Source organism: Colobus angolensis, unplaced genomic scaffold, assembly GCF_000951035.1.
Source record: "Colobus angolensis palliatus isolate OR3802 unplaced genomic scaffold, Cang.pa_1.0 Scaffold4, whole genome shotgun sequence".
In the NCBI taxonomy this organism is placed as follows: domain Eukaryota; kingdom Metazoa; phylum Chordata; class Mammalia; order Primates; family Cercopithecidae; genus Colobus; species Colobus angolensis.
In genome coordinates, this window is record NW_012117376.1 from 8,789,096 (window position 1) to 8,810,202 (window position 21,107).

At 39.5% G+C, this 21,107-nt stretch overlaps 1 protein-coding gene across 1 annotated transcript in view; it reads left to right on the plus strand.

The window, feature by feature from the left end:
* The window catches only part of PTP4A2 (protein tyrosine phosphatase type IVA, member 2), a 25,583-nt gene that overhangs the window by 2,635 nt on the left and 1,841 nt on the right, over positions 1 to 21,107 (plus strand). Inside the window, exons 2-6 of the mRNA XM_011955445.1 lie at positions 8,736 to 9,423; positions 12,401 to 12,493; positions 16,852 to 16,982; positions 18,887 to 18,961; positions 20,228 to 20,994. Of these exons, the coding sequence (XP_011810835.1) occupies positions 9,328 to 9,423; positions 12,401 to 12,493; positions 16,852 to 16,982; positions 18,887 to 18,961; positions 20,228 to 20,336 (504 nt within the window). The 5' untranslated portion in view covers positions 8,736 to 9,327 and the 3' untranslated portion in view covers positions 20,337 to 20,994. The remainder of the gene's footprint in view (positions 1 to 8,735; positions 9,424 to 12,400; positions 12,494 to 16,851; positions 16,983 to 18,886; positions 18,962 to 20,227; positions 20,995 to 21,107) is intronic.

The window sequence follows — 21,107 nt, forward strand, 5'->3', positions numbered from 1 at the left end:
TAAACCCAGGAGGCGGAGCTTGCAGTGAGCTGAGATCCGACCACTGCACTCCAGCCTGGGCGACAGAGCGAGACTCCATCTCAAAAAAAAAAAAAAAGGAAGAAAAGGAAAGTTAATCCATGTTGAACTAAGCTAGTGAGTAAAGAATAACTCCTTGACATGGCATTATAGAGTTATTTCACCATTTTTATTTCACGTTAATATGTAGTATGAAATATTTGCTTTCACTGTGTGGTTTTTAAAGATCGTAATGTTACTGTGTTTTGTGGAAGTATGCCATTATTGGACAATTAGTGGATAGACAGTACATTTTAAAAGGCCACCAAGCAGCTTCAAATAGAATGATTTGGATTCTTGACTGTTTATCTTGTATTATACCCAGTACACAAACATATGTCTGTGAACTATAATGTAATTTATAAAAAGCAAGTTTAGGAGAAGAAATGAAGTGTAACTTACCCAGTTATAGGGGAAACTTGGACCAGAGTGCCTGAGCAGCAGAAACATTTCTGGGGCTCAAACAAAGTAATTTATGCTGCAAGATGTATTTTGGGATGTTTTTATTCTGTGTCTTGTCCATAGAGAGTTTCTCTCCCTCTCTTTGGGGGTTAATGCTGGAACAGGACCTTTAAATATGCCCAGTACATTTGACAAAATGGGGAAATGAAAAGAGTTAAGTTGACCCATAGACTACTAAGTTCTGAGACATAGTATATTTGAAATAATGTGAGCAATAGCCTGAAAGTTTTTACTTTGCATGCTACTCCTGTGCTGTAGGTTATTTTGAAAGGTGATTCAAATAACCTTTCCCAAGTATCTATTTTGCAACCTCAGGGAACTTGCAGCTGTTACAGTCATTCTAACTGTCCTGATACAGCTCAGAAAACATTTCAGTGTGGTGTTAACAGGCTGAATCCAGGTGTTTTTTTGGATTTTTACTACTGAATTTGCTTTATTACAATTGAAGTTCAGAATCTTAAGTTATTTATTAATGAAATTATTGATTCAGTGGTTCTTGGGTTAATGTATGTATAGTGATGTTGGAAACTAAATTAAAATGATTAAGACTTAAGTTGTTCTCTGGGAAAATTAGCCTTTTGAGATTAAAGAAAGTAGGATGGGAGGAGGAAAGAAAACAAATGTTAGGATTTAACTTTTTGGGGAAGCAACTGAATTGGAGATGGTTCCTATCCTTAAGAAGGTTACCAAAGTTATTTAGGAAAAGAATGTGCCTAAACTTTATAATAAAGGGGCTTGGGAGTCTTAAAATGCACGTAAAGTCTTTAAACATAAACCCCATGGAAAAGATAGCCATGATACTTTTATCACAAAATTATTGATGAATAGAATCCATTTAGTAGAACTATTTAATGTAATTTTTAGAAGATTAACTGAAAACAATTAGATTAATACTCAATATTAGGATTGTGCTGTTAGGATTTTTAAATGTTATTACCAGTGCTATGCAAATACTTTTTAAAGAGAAAGTCAGCGTTGGCCATAGTGGTGTTAACCTGCATTTAAATTTTATTTATGAAAGGAAAATACCATTTTGGGACAAGAGATTCGTTTTGAGAATTGCAAATCTTTAGAGGAAAAATGGAGTACAAAATTGTAAATATTTTTAAGTGTGGCCTGAAAATATTTAATGCAATTTTTGTCTTTTAGTTATTTGTAGAGGTAAAAATTACTAGAAAAGTACAACTGTTAATCACCAGGGTACATGCACATCTAAAAACCACTCCCTTTTCATTTTGGTGGGAACAGGACCCACAGGACTTCAGTGAATAACTGTCACTGTTCTCAGAAGCAGGTGCGATTGTTGACTAATTGCTTCCCTTATCTTTCTGAGTGGCTGGCCATGTATCTTCTACTGGTTTTGAAATGTTAAGACATTTTCCCACCATCAAGGTCATGATTTCTTTTTATAGAACTGATTATTGATTTCTGTACTGGAACTTGAGTCTCGAGTTCCCTCCTTAAATGAGGAAGTGGAAAAGTGGGAATAACCAAGGGAGTAACTATGAAATTTTTTTTTTTCTTTTTGAGACGAAGTTTTGCTCTTTCGCCCAGGCTGTAGTACAGTGGCGTGATCTTGGCTCACTGCAACCTCCGCCTCCCGGATTCAAGCAATTCTTCTTTCTCAGCCTCCTGAGCTGGGACTACAGGCACCCACCACGCCTGGCTAATTTTTGTATTTTTAGTAGAGACAGGGTTTTGCCATGTTGGCCAGGCTGGTCTCGAACTCCTGACCTCAGGTGATCCGCCCGTCTTGGCCTTCCAAAGTGCTGGGATTACTGGCATGAGCCACCGCACCCAGCCAAAAAAATTTTTTTAACAGTAGAAAAACATCTTTTTTTGGCTTATTCACTGACATTTTGGATTCTAATTTGTGTAGAATTAAATTGATACCTCTTTATCAACTTCCTAGTACTGTAGTTGTTGTGGATAGGGAGGGAAACTAATATTAATTTAAATCTAAGTTTCAAGGAGCTAGATTATTCAATTTTAGTTTGGTAAATGGAACAGTAGAGGGACAAACAAAGGTAGGTAGCGCAGAGGATAGATAGAACTGTTTTTCTGGCAGGGCGCGGTGGCTCACGCCTGTAATCCCAGCACTTTGGGATGCCCGAGGCCAGCAGATCACAAGGTCAGGAGGTCGAGACCAGCCTGACCAACATGGTGAAACCCTGTCTCTACTAAAAATACAAAAATTAGCCAGGTATGGTGGTGTACACCTGTAATCCCAGCTACTTGGGAGGTCGAGGCAGGAGAAGTGCTTGAACTCAGGAGGCAGAGGTTGCAGTAAACCAAGATTGCACCACTGCACTCCAGCCTGGGCGACAGAGCGAGACTCCGTCTCCAAAAAAAAAAAAGAAAGAACTGTTGTTATATCTACTTGATTTGGCAGTAGGTCATAAGAGATGAATAAATTTTCAGTTTGAGACCAGTTAATCAGAAGATGAGTGTTTAATTAGTAAAGGTGAGATTTTTTTTTTAGTTTACAAGTTTTCAGACACTTTTTTTCCCCAAGTGGTCAAAATACAATAGGTACAGTAGCATTTTACAGAGTAATTTCCCTACTACTTTGATGGTTGAGAAGATTTTACAATCTATTGTCTGAGTAGTCTCTGAATGTTAAGTTAGACTCCACAAGTTCTGTAGTTACTCAGAGCCTTTACTGTTTTTCATAACTCTATATCCAGTCTGTGGACAAATCCCACATCAAAGTATATCTTGAAACTGACCCCTTCATATCTTCCCTCCTGCTGTTACCCTGGTCTAGGCTACCATTATCTCTACCAGTCTCCTTGCTTCCACCCTTACAATTTTTGTAATGACATAGCAGATAGAGTGATCCTTTGTAAAACCTAAGTTGTCACTCTTTTTTTCCCTCCTTTTTCAGCTTTTATGTTAGGGTCAGCGTGTACATGTGCAGGTTTGTCACATGGGTAAATTGAATGTCGCTCGGGTTGGTGTACAGATGATTTTGTCACCTCGTCACCAGCTAGCGAGCACAGTACCTGATAAGTAGTTTTTCAACCCCCACCCTCCTCTCACCCTCCACCCTCAAGTGGCCCCCAGTGTCTATTCCCCTCTTTGAGTCTATGTGTACTCAGTGTTTAGCTCCCACTTATAAGTGAGAACATGTGGTATTTGGTTTTCTGTTCCTGCGTTAATTTGCTTACGATAATGGCCTTCAGCTGCATCCATGTTGCTGCAAAGGACATGATTTCATTATTTTTTATGGCTTTGAGTTGTCACTCTTGAGTGAAACCTTTCATTGGCTTCATTTGGAGAGGCATCATTCTCTGAATAAAAGTCAAATGCTTTTAGTGGCCTATAAGGCTTTTATTTCTCTGACTCTATTCATTCTATTGTACTCTCTGTTCCAGTAGCATTGGTTCCCTTATTCCTAGCATACTCTAAGCTTGTCCCCACCTCATAACCTTTGCAGCAGTTAATCCTCTGCCTAAAATGCTCCCCAAATACCTGTTTGGCTCACACTCTGAGCTCTTGGATAAAAAGTCACTTTTTTCAGTGAAGCCTTTCCTGTTAGCCTTATTTAAAATTGGAACCCCCCTCCCTCTGGCACTGCTAATTCCCCTACTTCAAATTTTTCTCCAGAGCAGTGACATTTTTATTTCTTTTTTTCTGCCCAGTGTAAGATCCATCCCGACAGAAATTTTTGTTTTGCTTACAGCTCTTGCACCTGTAAGAGTATGTGACCCATAGTACATGTTCTGTAAATATTTGAATTAATGAAAGAATTTGAGGAAAATGCCTAGCTCTTCAGGAGGATAAATTATTTACTGTTGACAGATTAGATTTTTTATACTTATTTTAAGGGGAAATAAAAGTGGCTATTGACATGAAGGGAATTTGCTTTAGGAAAAAATTGTTGCAAGGTTCTAGTTGTATATTACATTATTAAGCTTTCATGTTGACTGATTGTAGAAACCATGCTGACTCAAATTTGCATTACTTCCTGTAAAATTTCTGGTAAGAAAAGTAACATAGTAAATATATGCATACTCTTTTTTTTTTTTTAGACCTTTGCTTGTAGACTGTATTCCCTTAAATCTAGAATTATTTTGTTGTACCTTTATATTTTAATGTGCTGTTTTAATTTGGTGAATACTGGCATAGCCCACCAAATTAGAGGGTTTATTGTATCATTTAATTTGGAAATGTAAAGAGGTGATTTCTTAGTAGAAATCTTGATGTGAGTGGATTGATAGGATATATATATATATATTTTTAAATTTTTTGAAACGGAGTCTAGCTCTGTTGGCAGGCTGGAAGTACAGTGGCGCAATCTCAGCTCACTGCAACCTCTGCCTCCCGGGTTCAAGCGATTCTCCTGCCTCAGCCTCCTGAGTAGCTGGAATTACAGGCATGTGCCGCCACGCCCAGCTAATTTTTGTATTTTTAGTAGAGATGGACCAGGATGGCCTCGATCTCCTGACTTCGTGATCCGCCCACCTCGGCTTGCCTGAAGTGCTGGGATTATAGGAGCGAGGCACTGTGCCCGGCTAATTGATAGGAATTTTAAAAGGATGCCCAGTAAGATTGGATTAAATTAAATGAGACTGCTTTTATAAAATTCCCTTATACCTCTAAATTCACCTTTTTTTTTTTGGAAACGGAGTCTCACTCTGTCGCCCAGGCTAGAGTGCAGTGGCGTGATCTCGGCTGACTGCAAGCTCCGCCTACGGGGTTCGCGCCATTCTCCTGCCGCAGCCTCTCAAGTAGCTGGGACCACAGGCACCTGCCACCACACCCGGCTAATTTTTTTTTATTTTTTTATTTTTAGTAGAGACGGGGTTTCACCGTTTTAGCCAGGATGGTCTCAATCTGACCGTGTTCTTGATCCGCCCGCCTTGGCCTCCTAAAGTGCTGAGATTATAGGCGTGAGCCACTGCGCCTGGCCTCTAAATTCACTTTGTAGTTAGAATTACAGTTGGCCGAGGCAGGACATGAATTTTATTCATTTAGCCTCTTTAACAGGGAAGAAAACACTTTATGGAATTGTGTAGGTACAGACCTGCCTGGGACAGAGGACTAGCCCTCTGGAACCTCTTTCTAATCCTATGATTATAGAACTTTTTTTTTTTTCTTTTTTTGAGACGGAGTCTCACTCTGTCGCCCAGGCTGGAGTTCAGTGGCGCCATCTCGGCTAACTGCAAGCTCCGCCTCCCGGGTTTACCATTCTCCTGCCTCAGCCTCCCTAGTAGCTGGACTACAGAAGCCCGCCACCACGCACGGCTAATTTTTTGTATTTTTAGTAGAGACACGGTTTCACTGTGTTAGCCAGGATGGTCTTGATCTCCTGACCTCGTGATCCGCCCGCCTCGGCCTCCCAAAGTGCTGGGATTACAGGCGTGAGCCACCGCGCCCGGCCTTTTTTTAAAATTTAAGTTCTAGGGTATATGTGCACAACGTGCAGATTTGTTACATATGTGTACATGTGCCATGTTGGTGTGCTGCACCCATTAACATTACATTAGGTGTAACTCCTAATGTTATCCTTCCCCTCTCCCCCCACCCCACAACAGGCCCCAGTGTGTGATGTTCCCCTTCCTGTGTCCAAGTGTTCTCATTGTTCAATTCCCACCTGTGAATGAGAACATGCAGTGTTTGGTTTTTTGTCCTTGCGATATGTTTGCTGTGAATGATGGTTTCCAGCTTCATCCATGTCCCTACAAAGGACATGAACTCATCCTTTTTTATGGCTGCATAGTGTTACATGGTGTACATGTGCCACATTTTCTTAATCCCGTCTATCATTGATGGTTTGATTTGGTTTGGTTACAAGTCTTTGCTATTGTGAATAGTGCTGCAGTAAACATCCGTGTGCATGTGTCTTTATAGCAGCATGATTATAATCCTTTGGGATGGCTGGGTCAAATGGTATTTCTAGTTCTAGATCCTTGATATAGAACTGTTTAAGAATGTAGTTTGATTGTAAATCATTATAGGGTTCTTATCACCCTAGAATTTTTTTTTAAAGGTATACCATGTGTACATGGGAAAAGTTAAAAAAAATTCAAAAAGTATATGTTAGGATGTAGTAAATCATGCTCTTGACTTCCAGCCTCCAGTCCTGTGTTCCTGGCCCTGCCCCAACCCCAGGAAACCACTGTTACCTCTTGTCTTTGTAATCTTCCAGATATCCCATGTGTATGAATGCATACAGTACTCACAAATATTTCTAAACACACTGTTCATACTGTCATGTACTATGCTCTTTTTACTTACTAGTGTCTTTTAGCTGTCATTTCATATCAGTTCATACAGATGTTTTATTCTTTTTAACCTCTGGATGGTTTTTTCTTTCTTTTTTATCCCTTACCTCCCTCCTTTCTTAATTTAAAAGGACTTCGCTTTCACAGACTATCCTTTCTCATCCTTTATTGAAGTTATATTCTTTTGTTAAAAGTGGAAATGTTGCCTAGGAAATGGAAATGTCCTAAATTCAACATTTTAAAAGTTAGGTTTTATGATAAAATTAAATGACAGAATATTTGGGTGTATATTTGAATTTACCACTGTTATATCAAGTAAACTAGCCTCTTTCATCACTTGGTAAGAAGTAACTTATTTAAGTAGATAGAGCAGAATTAATGCCAGAGAGACAACTTTAGGAGAATTTTCCTGTATGGTGTACATGCACAGAATTTATGTTAAAATATAGGGTTCTGCAACTTTTGAGTACTTTCTAGCTGTGATAGGTTATGATTTTTTACACACTGCTTTGCATTCTTAAGTGTGTCACAGGAATTAACATTAGTTTATCTGAATTGACAGGTGCAAAAATGTAACTGTTGATGTGTAGTTGAACTCTTGATGGAGGGGGAGGGAACAGAAACTTGTTTTTATCATGTGTCTGTTAACAGTGCTAGAACATACTGTTTCTTTTGGCAGAAATTCCTTTGCTGTGTTCTCAGTATTAAGAATTGAAAATCTAATAATGAATTATCTTTATTCCTGGAAATGGTCTTTCCAAAATGAAGTTGGGGGAGTAAGATGGGATAAAGCTTGTTCTATTTGCTGAGCAGGCACACACTGGAGACTAGGTGGAAAACTTAATGCTGGAGCTGTAGCCTTTATTAAGCCTGGCTATCACTACAATGCAGGTCTTTCAGTGCCTTTACTCGGCTGACACACATTTGCAGTGATAACATCATTGAACCAAAGGGAATGGAATAGGTTAGAATTTCCTTGTGTTTTGCTCTGCATTGCATGCAAACGATTGTTCTTTGAGTAGTTACTTTAATAAACTCCACCCACTCTCCCACCTTATTTTAAAGTCACAGAGTTGGAGATGAACATCCAAGCAGGTATTTGGAAAAAAAATTATACTTGTATGGAAGATGGCAACTTGAAAAATATGTGGGGCGCTAGACTCAGCAGCTCAGGAGGCCTGTAATCCCAGTGCTTTCGGAGGCCAAAGCTGGAGGATCGCTTGAGCCCAGGAGTTTGAGACCAGCCTGGGCAACGTAGCAAGGCCCCCATCTCAACCACAACCTCAACCTCCCAGGTTCAAGCAATTCTCCTGCCTCAGCCTCCCGAGTAGCTGGGATTACAGTCACGTGCCACCATGCCTGGCTGATTTTGTATTTTTAGTAGAGACGGGGTTTCTCCATGTTGGCCAGGCTGGTCTTGAACTCCTGACCTCAGGTGATCTGCCCTCCTCGGCCTCCCAAAGTGCTAGGATTAAAGGACCGTGCCTGGCTCGAGTCTCTGATTTTTTTTTTTTTTTGGAGACAGAGCTTTGCTCTTGTTGCCTAGGCTGGAGTGCAACGGTGCCATCTTGGCTCACTGCAACTTCCACCTCCTGGGTTCAAGCGATTCTCCTGCCTCAGCCTGCCAAGTAGCTGGGATTACAGGCATGCACCACCACGCCCGGCTAATTTTGTATTTTTAGTAAAGACGGAGTTTCTCCATGTTGCTCAGGCTGGTGTTGAACTTCCGACCTCAGGTGATCCGCCTGCCTCAGCCTCCCAAAGTGCTGGGATTACAGGCATGAGCCACCACACCTGGTTTGAGTCTCTGATTTTTAAAACTCTTGATAATACCCCTTTATCCAATTCTTCATAGATGATAATAACTTATAATTGGTGACATTTCACATTGCTTTGGTCTTATAAAGAATGTATTTTGACTTCAGGCATTTGTGTTTACTGTGCCATCAGCCTCTAGTTCATTTTACTTATTCTTTTCTTCTCCAGGTTTTTCGTTGGAATATACGTTGCACATTTATGGCGATTCTGAGTGTGAGGGCAGACTTCTGCCAGGCTCAGCACAGCGTTTTCGCTGACAAGTGAGCTTGGAGGTTCTATGTGCCATAATTAACATTGCCTTGAAGACTCCTGGACACCGAGACTGGCCTCAGAAATAGTTGGCTTTCTTTTTTTTAATTGCAAACATATTTCTTTTAATGACTCCAGTAAAATTAAGCATCAAGTAAACAAGTGGAAAGTGACCTACACTTTTAACTTGTCTCACTAGTGCCTAAATGTAGTAAAGGCTGCTTAAGTTTTGTATGTAGTTGGATTTTTTGGAGTCCGAAGGTATCCATCTGCAGAAATTGAGGCCCAAATTGAATTTGGATTCAAGTGGATTCTAAATACTTTGCTTATCTTGAAGAGAGAAGCTTCATAAGGAATAAATAAGTTGAATAGGGAAAACACTGATTGATAATAGGCATTTTAGTGGTCTTTTTAATGTTTTCTGCTGTGAAACATTTCAAGATTTATTGATTTTTTTTTTCCACTTTCCCCATCACACTCACACGCACGCTCACACTTTTTATTTGCCATAATGAACCGTCCAGCCCCTGTGGAGATCTCCTATGAGAACATGCGTTTTCTGATAACTCACAACCCTACCAATGCTACTCTCAACAAGTTCACAGAGGTAAGATTGTAGCGTGGTCTACTTTTTGGATTGATTTCTAGGTAAAATCCCATTAAAAAATTCTCTTAGCACAAAGCCATTTATTTCTGTATTCGGAGTGTGGATGGTCATCCTGCCAATCCTGGTTTGAATTGGGTTGGGTTAGTTACAACAGATTTTTTCAAGAACATTTATGGAATTTGGGGACTGTAGAGGTATCTAGTAGTGTTTTTTTCTGTGTCCTTTCTACATTTATTGACAGGTTTTTTTTGGTCAAACATTCAGTCATAAAAATAACATTTATTGAACACAGTATGCACCCAGCATTATAATCAACAGTGTTAAACATTATGCAACAAGCAATGTTTGTGCTTAAGGTCACAAATACAAAAACCCTATCAGGTGTAGATACCATTATTATTTCCCTCTTACCCACGAGGAAACAGGTTCAGAGCCATTTAGTAATTTGCATAGTGGCACATAGTATGTGGTGGAACTGCTGTACTTGCCTAGGTGTCTGACACTAAAAACCATTCTGTACGTACTTCAGATATTCTAACCACCTTTGATGAAAAGACACCACCAGACTACTTAGTTGTAATAATCGTATACGAGGGTCCAGAAACTTGGGAGAAGGAAAAGGTGGTAGAGGTAGTATTTTTATGTCGGATCCTTAATATTTTTTCTATTGGTAGGAGAAAAAACTCTTTGTACTTCTTTGAGCAAACATTTGAACATAAACTTTTTTTTTTTTTTGAGGCAGAGTCTCGCTCTGTTGCCAGGGAGTACAGTGGCGCAATCTCGGCTCACTGCAAGTTCCGCTTCCTGGGTTCATGCCATTCGCCTGCCTCAGCCTCCCTAGTAGCTGAGACTACGGGCGCCCACCACCACGCCCAGCTAATTTTTTGTATTTCTAGTAGAGACAGGGTTTCACCATGTTAGCCAGGATGGTCTCGATCTCCTGACCTTGTGATCTGCAGCCTCAGCCTCCCAAAGTACTGGGATTACAGGCGTGAACCACTGTGCCCGGCCTTTTTTGTTTTTTTTTTTTTTGAGACGGAGTGCAGTGGCATGATCTTGGCTCACTGCAACCTGCACCTCCCAGGTTTTAGCTGTTCTCCTGCCTCAGCCTCCCAAGTAGCTGGGACTACAGGCATGCGCCACCACACCCAGCTAATTTTTGTATTTTTAATAGAAACAGAGTTTCACCATGTTGGCCAGGATGGTCTTGATTGTTGACGTCGTGATCCGCACGCCTCGGCCTTCCAAAATGCTGGGATTACACCGCATCTGGCCAGAACATAAGCTTTTTCATCATTCTTGGGTTGTTGAGTTTAAATGATTTCTCTTGCTGTATTTATGGAGTAGACTTAGAAAGGTGGGTGAACTCCTAGTGATTCTCATTTTATAGATGGCAAAACAGACCGCAAGAGGTTTTGACTTGTTTAAGGTCACAAGTACCATAAAAAAATTCTATCACAGCTTTTCAATGAATGACTATTACAGAGTTTATTTTAATGGGATTTTATTTGTATTTTGAAACATTTTTAAAATTCCTGATTTAATACTTCTACCTTTCCTGAGTCTGTATTGAAAGAAGGCCTTTTTGTGAAAAATGAAGTCCTTTAGCAATTAAAATAATTTTACACTTTAAATAACTAAATAATGGACCCTTCTTAAAGAATATCACTGTGCTTGCTTATTTATACTTATAATTCCCTGAACTTCTTAACGTTGTATACACAGTGTACAAGTTGATTCTAGGCCTGGTATGCCCTCACATTGTTCAGTTAGCTTTAAGCCTGGCTGAATTATGTGGTACTATTTTCAACTTGTGGATTCTTTGGCCATAGACTTCACAAGTGGCACAGGCCACTGTCCTCCTGCAACTATAAAAAAGATGTTGGTAGCCCCTTGAAGATAGGTAGTCACTGGGTTAGGCATTCACCGTTGGGAGAGTTTTAAAGGAGCAAGGCTTCTGGCTATAGTTGCATTAGCTGTCTTTTTAATATACCACTTTTTCTCCTAATTTCAGAATTTTATTTCTTTAAAAAAAGCAGTGTTTATTTCATAAAAATAAAAAGATACAGATAAGCAAAAAATTAACAACATTTAATTGTTAATAATTGGCTTCTAGATGTTTTTCTCTGCATGTATCTGTGTATATTCATAAATACACATATAGATAGGATCACATTATATATTTTTAAAAATCTTTCCCCATCCTCTTTGGTATTGTTTTTATAGCTGTCATAGTGTTCACTATATGGATGTGCCATACTGTTTTAATCATTCCCTTATTTTTGGACAATTAATGTGGTTTCTAATTTTTCACCATTCCAGTTTGTGGTGAACATGCTGTTACCTAAATCTTTGTGTATTTCTTTATTTCTTTTGTATAAACTCCCAGAAGTAGAATTTTTAGGTCGCAGTGTATGTGAACTTTTGTGTAAGTTTTTGTGTTATGCTACCAAATTGCCCTTTAGAAAGGTGAGTCTTAGACTCCCGCTGAGATTTCATGAGTGTCCATTAAGTATGTAACCACAATGAGAACAATTCTGATCTTTGTCTAAAAATGATATCTCATTGTTTCGATTTATAATGGTACATTTCTTTTGTTGTTGTTGTTGTTGTTTTTTGAGACGGAGTCTTCCTCTGTCACCCAGGCTGGAGTGCAGTGGCACGATCTCGGCTCACTGCAACGTCTGCCCCCTGGGTTGAAGCGATTGTCCTGCCTCAGCCTCCTGAGTAGCTGGGATTACAGGCCCGTGCCACCACGCCCAGCTGATTTTTGTATTTTTAATAGAGGCGGGGTTTTACTATGTTGGTGAGGCTTGTCTCGAACTCCTTACCTTGTGATCTGCCTGCCTCAGGCCTCCCAAAGTGCTGAGATTACAGGTGTGAACCACCGCGCCCAGCCTATAATAGTACATTTCTACGTTTTTGGCTGTAGGTTTCAAAAACAAGTTCCCTTATAATTTTTTTTTTTTTTTTAAAGGAACTTAAGAAGTATGGAGTGACGACTTTGGTTCGAGTTTGTGATGCTACATATGATAAAGCTCCAGTTGAAAAAGAAGGAATCCACGTTCTAGTGAGTGTGTAGTCTTTAACTTTTTCACTACAAACAAGTTATATCTTTCAAACATAAATAGTTATAAAACTAGGCCAGGTGCACTGGCTAACACCTATAATCCCAATATTGTGGGAAGATCACTTGAACCTAGGAGTTCAAGACCAGCCTGGGCAATGTGGTGAGGTCTCATCTGTACAGATAATTAAAGAACTGGTGGCGCATGTTGGTGCACACCTGTGGTCCCAGCCACTTGGGTTTTTGAGGTGTGGGAATCACTTGAGCCCAGGTGGTTGAGACTGCAGTGAGCTGTGGCCACGCCACCACACTTCAGCCTGGGTGACAGAAGGAAACCCCATCTCAAAAAAAAAAAAAAATTTAAAACTTGGTATTAGGTGGACATGGTGGCACACATCTGTAGTCCCAGCTACTTGGGAGGCTGAGGTGAGAAGATTGCCTGAGCCCAGGAGGTCAAGGTTGCAGTGAGCCTTGATTATGCCACTGCACTCCAGCCTGTATGTCAGAGTTAGACCTTGTCTCAAAAACAAAAACAAAAACAAAAAAACCCTGGCAGTAGTACTTTTGGATTTTTTAAGGTTGTAGTGGAAAATACATTATTGATAGCAATCTTTCAAATTCCTTTGGATTAACAAATAGGGAGTTTTGTTCATTCGTGCTCTTAAAGCCTAAAATCATAGTATTTTCAACTAATAAAAAAAATTTAGTGATCCTATTTTAACAAAATGTAAATTTGCAATTTTTATTTTTTAGGAAATTAATGCAATATTTAGCTTTGTTTCTTGGCTACTAATTTGAATATAACGAAAGTAATTTCCATCAGACATTCTTAAGTCCATGTGGAACTCTGCCACTTTGCAAGTACAAGATTAGTTACTTAATATTTTGTGGATAACTTGTAGGGGGCAAAAAGGTGGGATAAGAGGATGAGGAGAGGTAGAAGGCATCTTGCTCCAGAGTAATCAGCATAGTTTCTGATACTTTTTGTTAGGTTTCTGAGGAGTTTTAGGTGATTAGATTTCTTACCTAGCTCAATTTGAGTACAAAGTAATTGGAATTATTTTAAATTAAGTTCCTTTTTAGCACCAAAATAGGCTGTTTCCTTATAGCAAATGGGAGCGTCAGATTAGTTAACATTTTATTCTTTCTTCCCTAAGTTGTAGGAGCAGCTTTTAGGAGCATGTAATGAAATGTTCTTGTAGTTTTAGGTGTCCTTGAGCTGTTGGTTTGATTGTGGGAAGGTTACGTAGTAGGAAGGGAACTGGAGATTTTATATAGGTAGTTAGGTAGGAAGAAGGTAATAAGGAAGATACTGGTTTAAGGTTATGTTCCTGCTTATTGAGAGGTAGTTCTGTAGTCTTTATTATATTGGTCAGTGGTTGGGAAGGCAGTTGATGCAAAAAGAATAATGACCTATTGGTAAGGCAGTTCTCTCATATCTGATCCATAAAGTTTCCTCATATCCATTTTGGTGAAAACAAAAACTAAATAGCCAAACGTGTTTTAAAGAAAAAAGTTTTAGGGCTCCATGTGGTGGCTCATGCCTGTTCCCAGCACTCTGGGATTCCAAGGTGGGTGGATCACTTGAGCCCAGGAGTTCCAAGACTAGTGGGGCAACATGGTGAAACCCTCTTTCTCCGAAAAATACAAAAAATAGCTGGACATGGGGGCATGCGCCTTTAGTCCCAGCACTTGGGAGGCTGAGGTGGGAGGATCATCTGAACCTGGGAGGTCAAGGCTGCAGTGAGCCGTGATTGTGCTGCTGTGCTCCAGCTTGGGTGACAGAGACCTTGTCAATCAATCAGTCAGTCAATAACGTGTTTTAATAGTTTGGCATGGTAATAATTTGCTTGCAGTCAGATTTCTAAATGACTTTACTGTCCACTGCTGGAAATCACTGGGAATGAGTATAAATGTGTCAAATGCAGTCCTGTGTTTAAAAAATAGTAATAAAATTTAAACTTCTGAAAATCAGCTGCATGCAAGTTTATTTTGCTGCATTATGAATATGTTCTCCAGTGAACAAAAATCAACTTGTTTTGACAGATGGCATAGTGAGAAAATGACTGGATTGACCATAGTCTGTTTGAGTCAGTAATGTTGGTAAACATCTTTGTGAAACAGAAATGAACTAAAGAACTTGAACTAGTTTGTAGAAGATAATGGTAGGCCTAAGATTTATTCCAGGCCTTTAAATTTAGGTTTTTGTTTTGTTTTAAATAGCTGTGATCTGGGAAATGCAAATCAAAAGCACAATATGATACCACCTTACTCCTGTAAGAATGGCCATAATAAAAAAAAAAAAAATAGATGTTGGCAGGGATGTGATGAGAAAGGAACACTTTTACACTGCTGGTGGGAATGTAAACTAGTACAACCACTGTAGAAAACAACGTGGAGATTCCTTAAAGAACTAAAAGTAGAACTATCATTTGATCCAGCAATCCCACTACTGGGTATCTACCCAGAGGAAAAGAAGTCATTAAAAAATAAATAAATAAAAATAAATAAATAAATAAATAAATAGCTATGATCAGATAAAATGAAAGGTTTAACTTACACTTGAAAAAACAAGGGCATTTAGCCTTAAGCTTGGAATTTCCTTTTCCCAGACAGAGATTTTAAGAGTTAATCTACTTTTGCTAGGTGAAGAGGGTTTTGGAACATTTCATGGTAAGAGGATATCCCCAAATAAGGCCTGTCAGTCCTTCGAATGCTCTTGCAAACCAGACACACGTTGGAATAGACTAATGGTGGTTTTAGCTGTATCAGTTTGAGGGTCAAATGTTTCTAAATGATTAATGATTTTTTAAAAATAGACACTACTTATATGAGTAAGTGAAGCATGTTTTATGTTGTTTCGTAACTAGGTGCATTTTAGGGAGTATTAGAGGAAGTAAGCTCTTGACTAAGGTACTGGTTTTATTGCTATTTACAGTTAAACTCTCTAGTGCCATTTATAATAACACCGACAGTTTAATTACGGGGCGTAGTTGTCAACTCAAACATGTACTGTTATGGCTAATGGGCTACATGAAGTGTTCTAGTGGTGCCCATAATGAATGCAGAATCAATTTAATGCTCTGTCACTTTTTTCTTTTTCCCCCTCTAGTGTCTTAAAGTGTCCTTATGCAATCTCATAAGAATAGCTTTATGTTTTAAAAAAAATTCCTGTTTTTGCGTTTCTGTCCTTGAAGCTTAGAAGGGAGGAGGGAAGGCTTATAAAATGTCAGCCCCCAGTCCCCCTCCTCCACTCCCCTTTTGTGTTGGTTTCTTAGGACCTCTTGCTAAGTAGTGAGGAAGATAAACCCCTGCCTATACTGTGAATGCTTGTGGGATTAGTCTTAATTGAAAGATAGCCCAAATAGGTGAATACAGAAAGAGAAAGGGATACTTGTCAAAATGGTCTCCATTTGCCCAGGACCCTGTCATGCAGCACTGTCCTTGTTAAATGGGGACATAAATAATTTAGTAAGCACTTTAAAAATATTTGCTGCTTGCCTTTTAATAAGCACAAAGATGGTAGTATGTTTCTGTTATGATTTGCTAACTATTGGAGATTTCTTATCAGATAACCTTTCTCTAAAGATGTCATAACTTAGTTTTCTTCAATTATAATCTTCAGTTATCTGTAGAGACCAATGAAACACCAGTTGGTATGCTTTGCCAGAGTGGACTTTTTTTTTTTTTTGAGACGGAGTCTGGCTCTGTTGCCCAGGCTGGAGTGCAGTGGCCAGATCTTAGCTCACTGCAAGCTCCGCCTCCCGGCTTTACGCCATTTTCCTGCCTCAGCCTCCCGAGTAGCTGGGACTACAGGCTCCCGCCACCTCACCCGGCTAGTTTTTTGTATTTTTTAGTAGAGACAGGGATTCACCGTGTTAGCCAGGATGGTCTCGATCTCCTGACCTCATGATCCGCCCGTCTCGGCCTCCCAAAGTGCTGGGATTACAGGCTTCAGCCACTGCGCCCGGCCCAGAGTGGACTTTTAAATCATGTTGACAAATGTGCTGTGTCCTCTCTTACTTTGTCTTGGCTTTAATTACAGTTTTGTCTATTATGTCTAATTACTATATTCAGATATATTTGGGAGAACACTAGCTCTTATGACTCTGATAGAGATTTCTGTAAGTTTTTGTAAATTTAGATGTGTGTGACACTGCATTGAGAAGGCTAATTTATTTGGCAGACTTTAATTTCAATCCTGGATCATTTTACAGCAATGATCAGAATTGTGTTAACAATGGGTATATATAGTGCGGTTAGTTCAGTTAGACCTGTGTGTACTCTGCACAGCTATTCTGTATTAGAATGTTAATCTTGGAGAAGATATCAATTTAATGTAAAAAGTGATTTCTTTTCAGGATTGGCCATTTGATGATGGAGCTCCACCCCCTAATCAGATAGTAGATGATTGGTTAAACCTGTTAAAAACCAAATTTCGTGAAGAGCCAGGTTGCTGTGTTGCAGTGCATTGTGTTGCGGGATTGGGAAGGTAAACTCTTACCCTTATTACCCTTTTTGTCTGAATTCATTACCATGCCTAAGTTAGTTGAAAATTTCACTTTGGTAGGTATTTGCATATATTTTACTAAGTAACATTAAATTACCTGAAAGGAAAGGAAATGAGAAGAAAAACTAGTGTAATGATTTCTCAGAATAGTCTGTTCATTTCATCTGGATGTCTGATTCTGATGCCAGCGTGGATTTAGTGGATGTTTTATTTTTCTCCCTATTTCAAGTAATCAAAAGTTCAGGTCACTGAAATAGGCAACAAAATTAAAATAATTTTAGAGTTTGATGAATCTATACATGGGTAATTTTGGACTGAGATGAATGGGAAGTTAATAGGTAGAGAACGGATATCTGAACTTTAAACTCTTGAAAGGAGATGTATGGGCAAGAATTGACTTTGATCTTAAAACCTTTTCCCCTGAGCATTGCTTGGACTGGTGTTGCAACGCTGTCATCAACGGCAGATTAAATGCCAATTTAGGATGCACACTTTGACTCAGAACATTAGTGTAGGCTGCCATTGCCTCAAGGTGGTGGTGACTCAGGCTGTTAGTTCTGCTCTGCCCTTTTGTTTGCTATTTTCCTTTTTTTGTAGTGTGGTACTGTTCGTTCATAAGGTTAGAAGTTTTAGTCCTTATACTGATGATTGAAGATAATGTTGTAACTTGACTTGACAGTTTTATAACTAGTAGCTATCCTAGTTTAGGTATTCCAGAATTGGTGCCCTGTATTGGGCTTTATAAAAACATCATTTCCTTTGTTAAATTTTTTTAAAAGGATAGAACTTTTCCTAGTCATCAATTCTTGGGCATTTTCCTAGCTCATCAAAAGGATTTACTTGAAAAAGTCTAGCACCTTTTTAGCATTTGATAAGGAAATATTAAAATGAATTGGTGGCCGGGCGTGGTGGCTCAAGCCTATAATCCCAGCACTTTGGGAGGCCGAGACAGGTGGATCATGAGGTCAGGAGATCGAGACCATCCTGGCTAACACGGTGAAACCCTGTCTCTACTAAAAAATACAAAAAACTAGCCGCGGCGAAGGGGCCGGCACCTGTAGTCCCAGCTACTTGGGAGGCGGAGGCAGGAGAATGGCGTAAACCCGGGAGGCGAAGCTTGCAGTGAGCTGAGATCCGGCCACTGCACTCCAGCCTGGGCGACAGAGCGAGACTCCATCTCAAAAAAAAAAAAAAATTGGTTATGAAAATTCTGACACACTGGAGATACGTAATGTGTTTGGCCATTTATTTTACTGTGATAATGGCTAAAGACCAATGAAGGATTTTTGATAATATCTAGTGATGAGAAAATTTGATATATAATGTGATGTTTTAAAGAGTGAAGATCTCTTAAGGTTTAGAATTTTGTGCGTTACTAAAAGTAGATAATCAGGCTGGGCACTGTGGTTCACACCTGTAATCCCAGCACTTTGGGAGGTGGAGGCAGGCAGATTGCTTAAGCCTAGGAGTTCAAGAGCAGACTGGGTAACATGGAGAGACCCCATCTCTACTAACTACTAAAACTACAAAAATTAGCTGGGCATGGTGGCGGGCACCTATAGTCCCAGCTACTTGAGGGACTGAGGCAGGAGGATCCACCTGAGTCTTGGGAGGTTGAGGTTGCAGTAAGCCATGATTGTGCCACTGCACTCTGGCCTGGGTGATAGAGCGAGACCCTGTCTGTCTGTCCCCCTCTCCTCCCCCGCCAAAAAAAATCATATAATTTATGATGATGAGATACATTTACTATATTAGGCAGATACCAGCTACTTTAGTATATAGGATAAAGAAGCTCATGTATTGCATTGGTAATATGCAGTTACAGGTTTTTAAAAATCCTTCATTCCAAGACTTATGGATACTTACATATGGGTTTCTTTCTGCAGGGCACCTGTGCTGGTTGCACTTGCTTTGATTGAATGTGGAATGAAGTATGAAGATGCAGTTCAGTTTATAAGACAGTGAGTATGAAGTTTTGTGTTCAGAAACACAGAAGGCAAGATCATGCATGAGGAAGGAATTATGGAAGGGATATTCATTTATAGTATGGGATAATTTGCTTTTTTTGGCTTAAAGTATTTGAAGAAGTAAAAAATTTAGAGCAGGTGATAGAGACTCAGTACAGCTGGTTTCCAGATTTAAAAAGTTTTCTAATTTGGACATTATAGACTGTGTCCAGTATATTGTTTAAGTACCTAGGAATCTCGAAAATGCCCCTTTTAATAGATTCCAAATATCTTCCAAATACAGTTGTCTATTAGGAGGAGGCAAGAAGAATGTGTAGAGGAACAGTTAATCACCTGGGACTTTTTTTTGTTTTTGAGATGGAGTCTTGCTTTGTTGCTCAGGCCGGAGTGCTGTGGCTTGATCTCAGCTCACTGTAGCCTCTGCCTCCTGGGTTCAAGCGATTCTCCTGCCTCAGCCTCCCAGGTAGCTGGGACTACAGGTGCGCACCACCACGCCCAGCTAATTTTTGTATTTTTAGTAGAGACAGGGGTTTCACCATGTTGGCCAGGATGGTCTCAATCTCCTGACTTCATGATCTGCCCACCTCGGCCTCCCAAAGTGCTGGGATTACAGGCATGAGCCGTCACGCCTGGCCTTATGTGGGACTCTTAAGTGATCTATTCAGGGACAAAATCAGGATGCAGGATCTTGACGTTGATCTGGAATAACGAGTCATGCTATTTTGTTATGCAGAATTCTTTGACAATTTTTGTCTTGCCCTTTCCCTTTCAACCCTTCCTTTAAAAAAAGAAAACGAAAGAAAAGACTATTTGCGACAGAGAGCATGAAATATATGGTAGCGGCTAGGAAGGTAACACATTTCAAGGAATGCTATCTGTGTATGTCTTGAACCTGTTTCTTCATCTGAATATTATTTTTTAGCATCCTAAATTAAAAACTTGCTACCAACTCTAATCTGAAGAATACATCAGTCTAATTGGAAGAATGTAGTCAGATGTTTCTGGATAAACTATTCTGATCTTTATTAAATGGTTAATAGACTATAATGACAGTCAGCAAGAAAAATTTTTCTATTCCTTCTAGGAGGACTTAGAAAGTTCACGTTGCAACTTATCTCTTTAAGAAGTGTTGTAGTATGGGAAATACGCTGGTTTTCAGCTGTGTGGAATTAGAAAGGCCTTCGGATGTAAATAATGCATTTCAGTGAATCAGACAGCTCTTTTTTTACGTGATAAAGTTTGCCATTCTTGTGCTTTCAGAAAAAGAAGGGGAGCGTTCAATTCCAAACAGCTGCTTTACTTGGAGAAATACCGACCTAAGATGCGATTACGCTTCAGAGATACCAATGGGCATTGCTGTGTTCAGTAGAAAGACATGTAAACGAAGGCTTACTTGATTGTGGCATTTAGAGGGGACTCTTGGTACCTGGAAATGTGAATCTGGAATCTTACCTGTGTCATCAAAGTAGTGATGGATTCAGTACTCCTCAACCACTCCTAATGATTGGAACAAAAGCAAACAAAAAAGAAATCTCTCTATAAAATGAATAAAATGTTTAAGAAAAGAGAAAGAGAAAAGGAATTAATTCAGTGAAGGATGATTTTGCTCCTAGCTTTGGAGTTTGAATTTCTGCCAGGATTGAATTATTTTGAAATCTCCTGTCTTTTTAAACTTTTTCAAAATAGGTCTCTAAGGAAAACCAGCAGAACATTAGCCTGTGCAGAACCATCTTTTTGGGGAGCACACTCTTCCATTATGCTTGGCACTAGATCTCCCTGTGGTGGGATTTTTGTTCCCTTTTTTTGTGGGGGAGGGGTGGTGGTATATTTTTCCCCCCTTTTTTCTTTCTCTCCTACACCTCCCTTTTCCCCGATCCAAGTTGTAGATGGAATAGAAGCCCTTGTTGCTGTAGATGTGCGTGCAGTCTGGCAGCCTTAAGCCCACCTGGGCACTTTTAGATAAATAAAAAAAAAAAAAAAACACCAAAAAAAAAAAAAAAACAGTGACACATAAATTTAGTATATTTGCCAAGACTCATGAACTTTTTACTGATGAAAGGGTGTTCATGTTAGTTTCTTTTCCTCAAAACCCTATCTAATACTAGGCAAAGTAGCCAAGAGCCTTTTGTTTTGTTTTTAT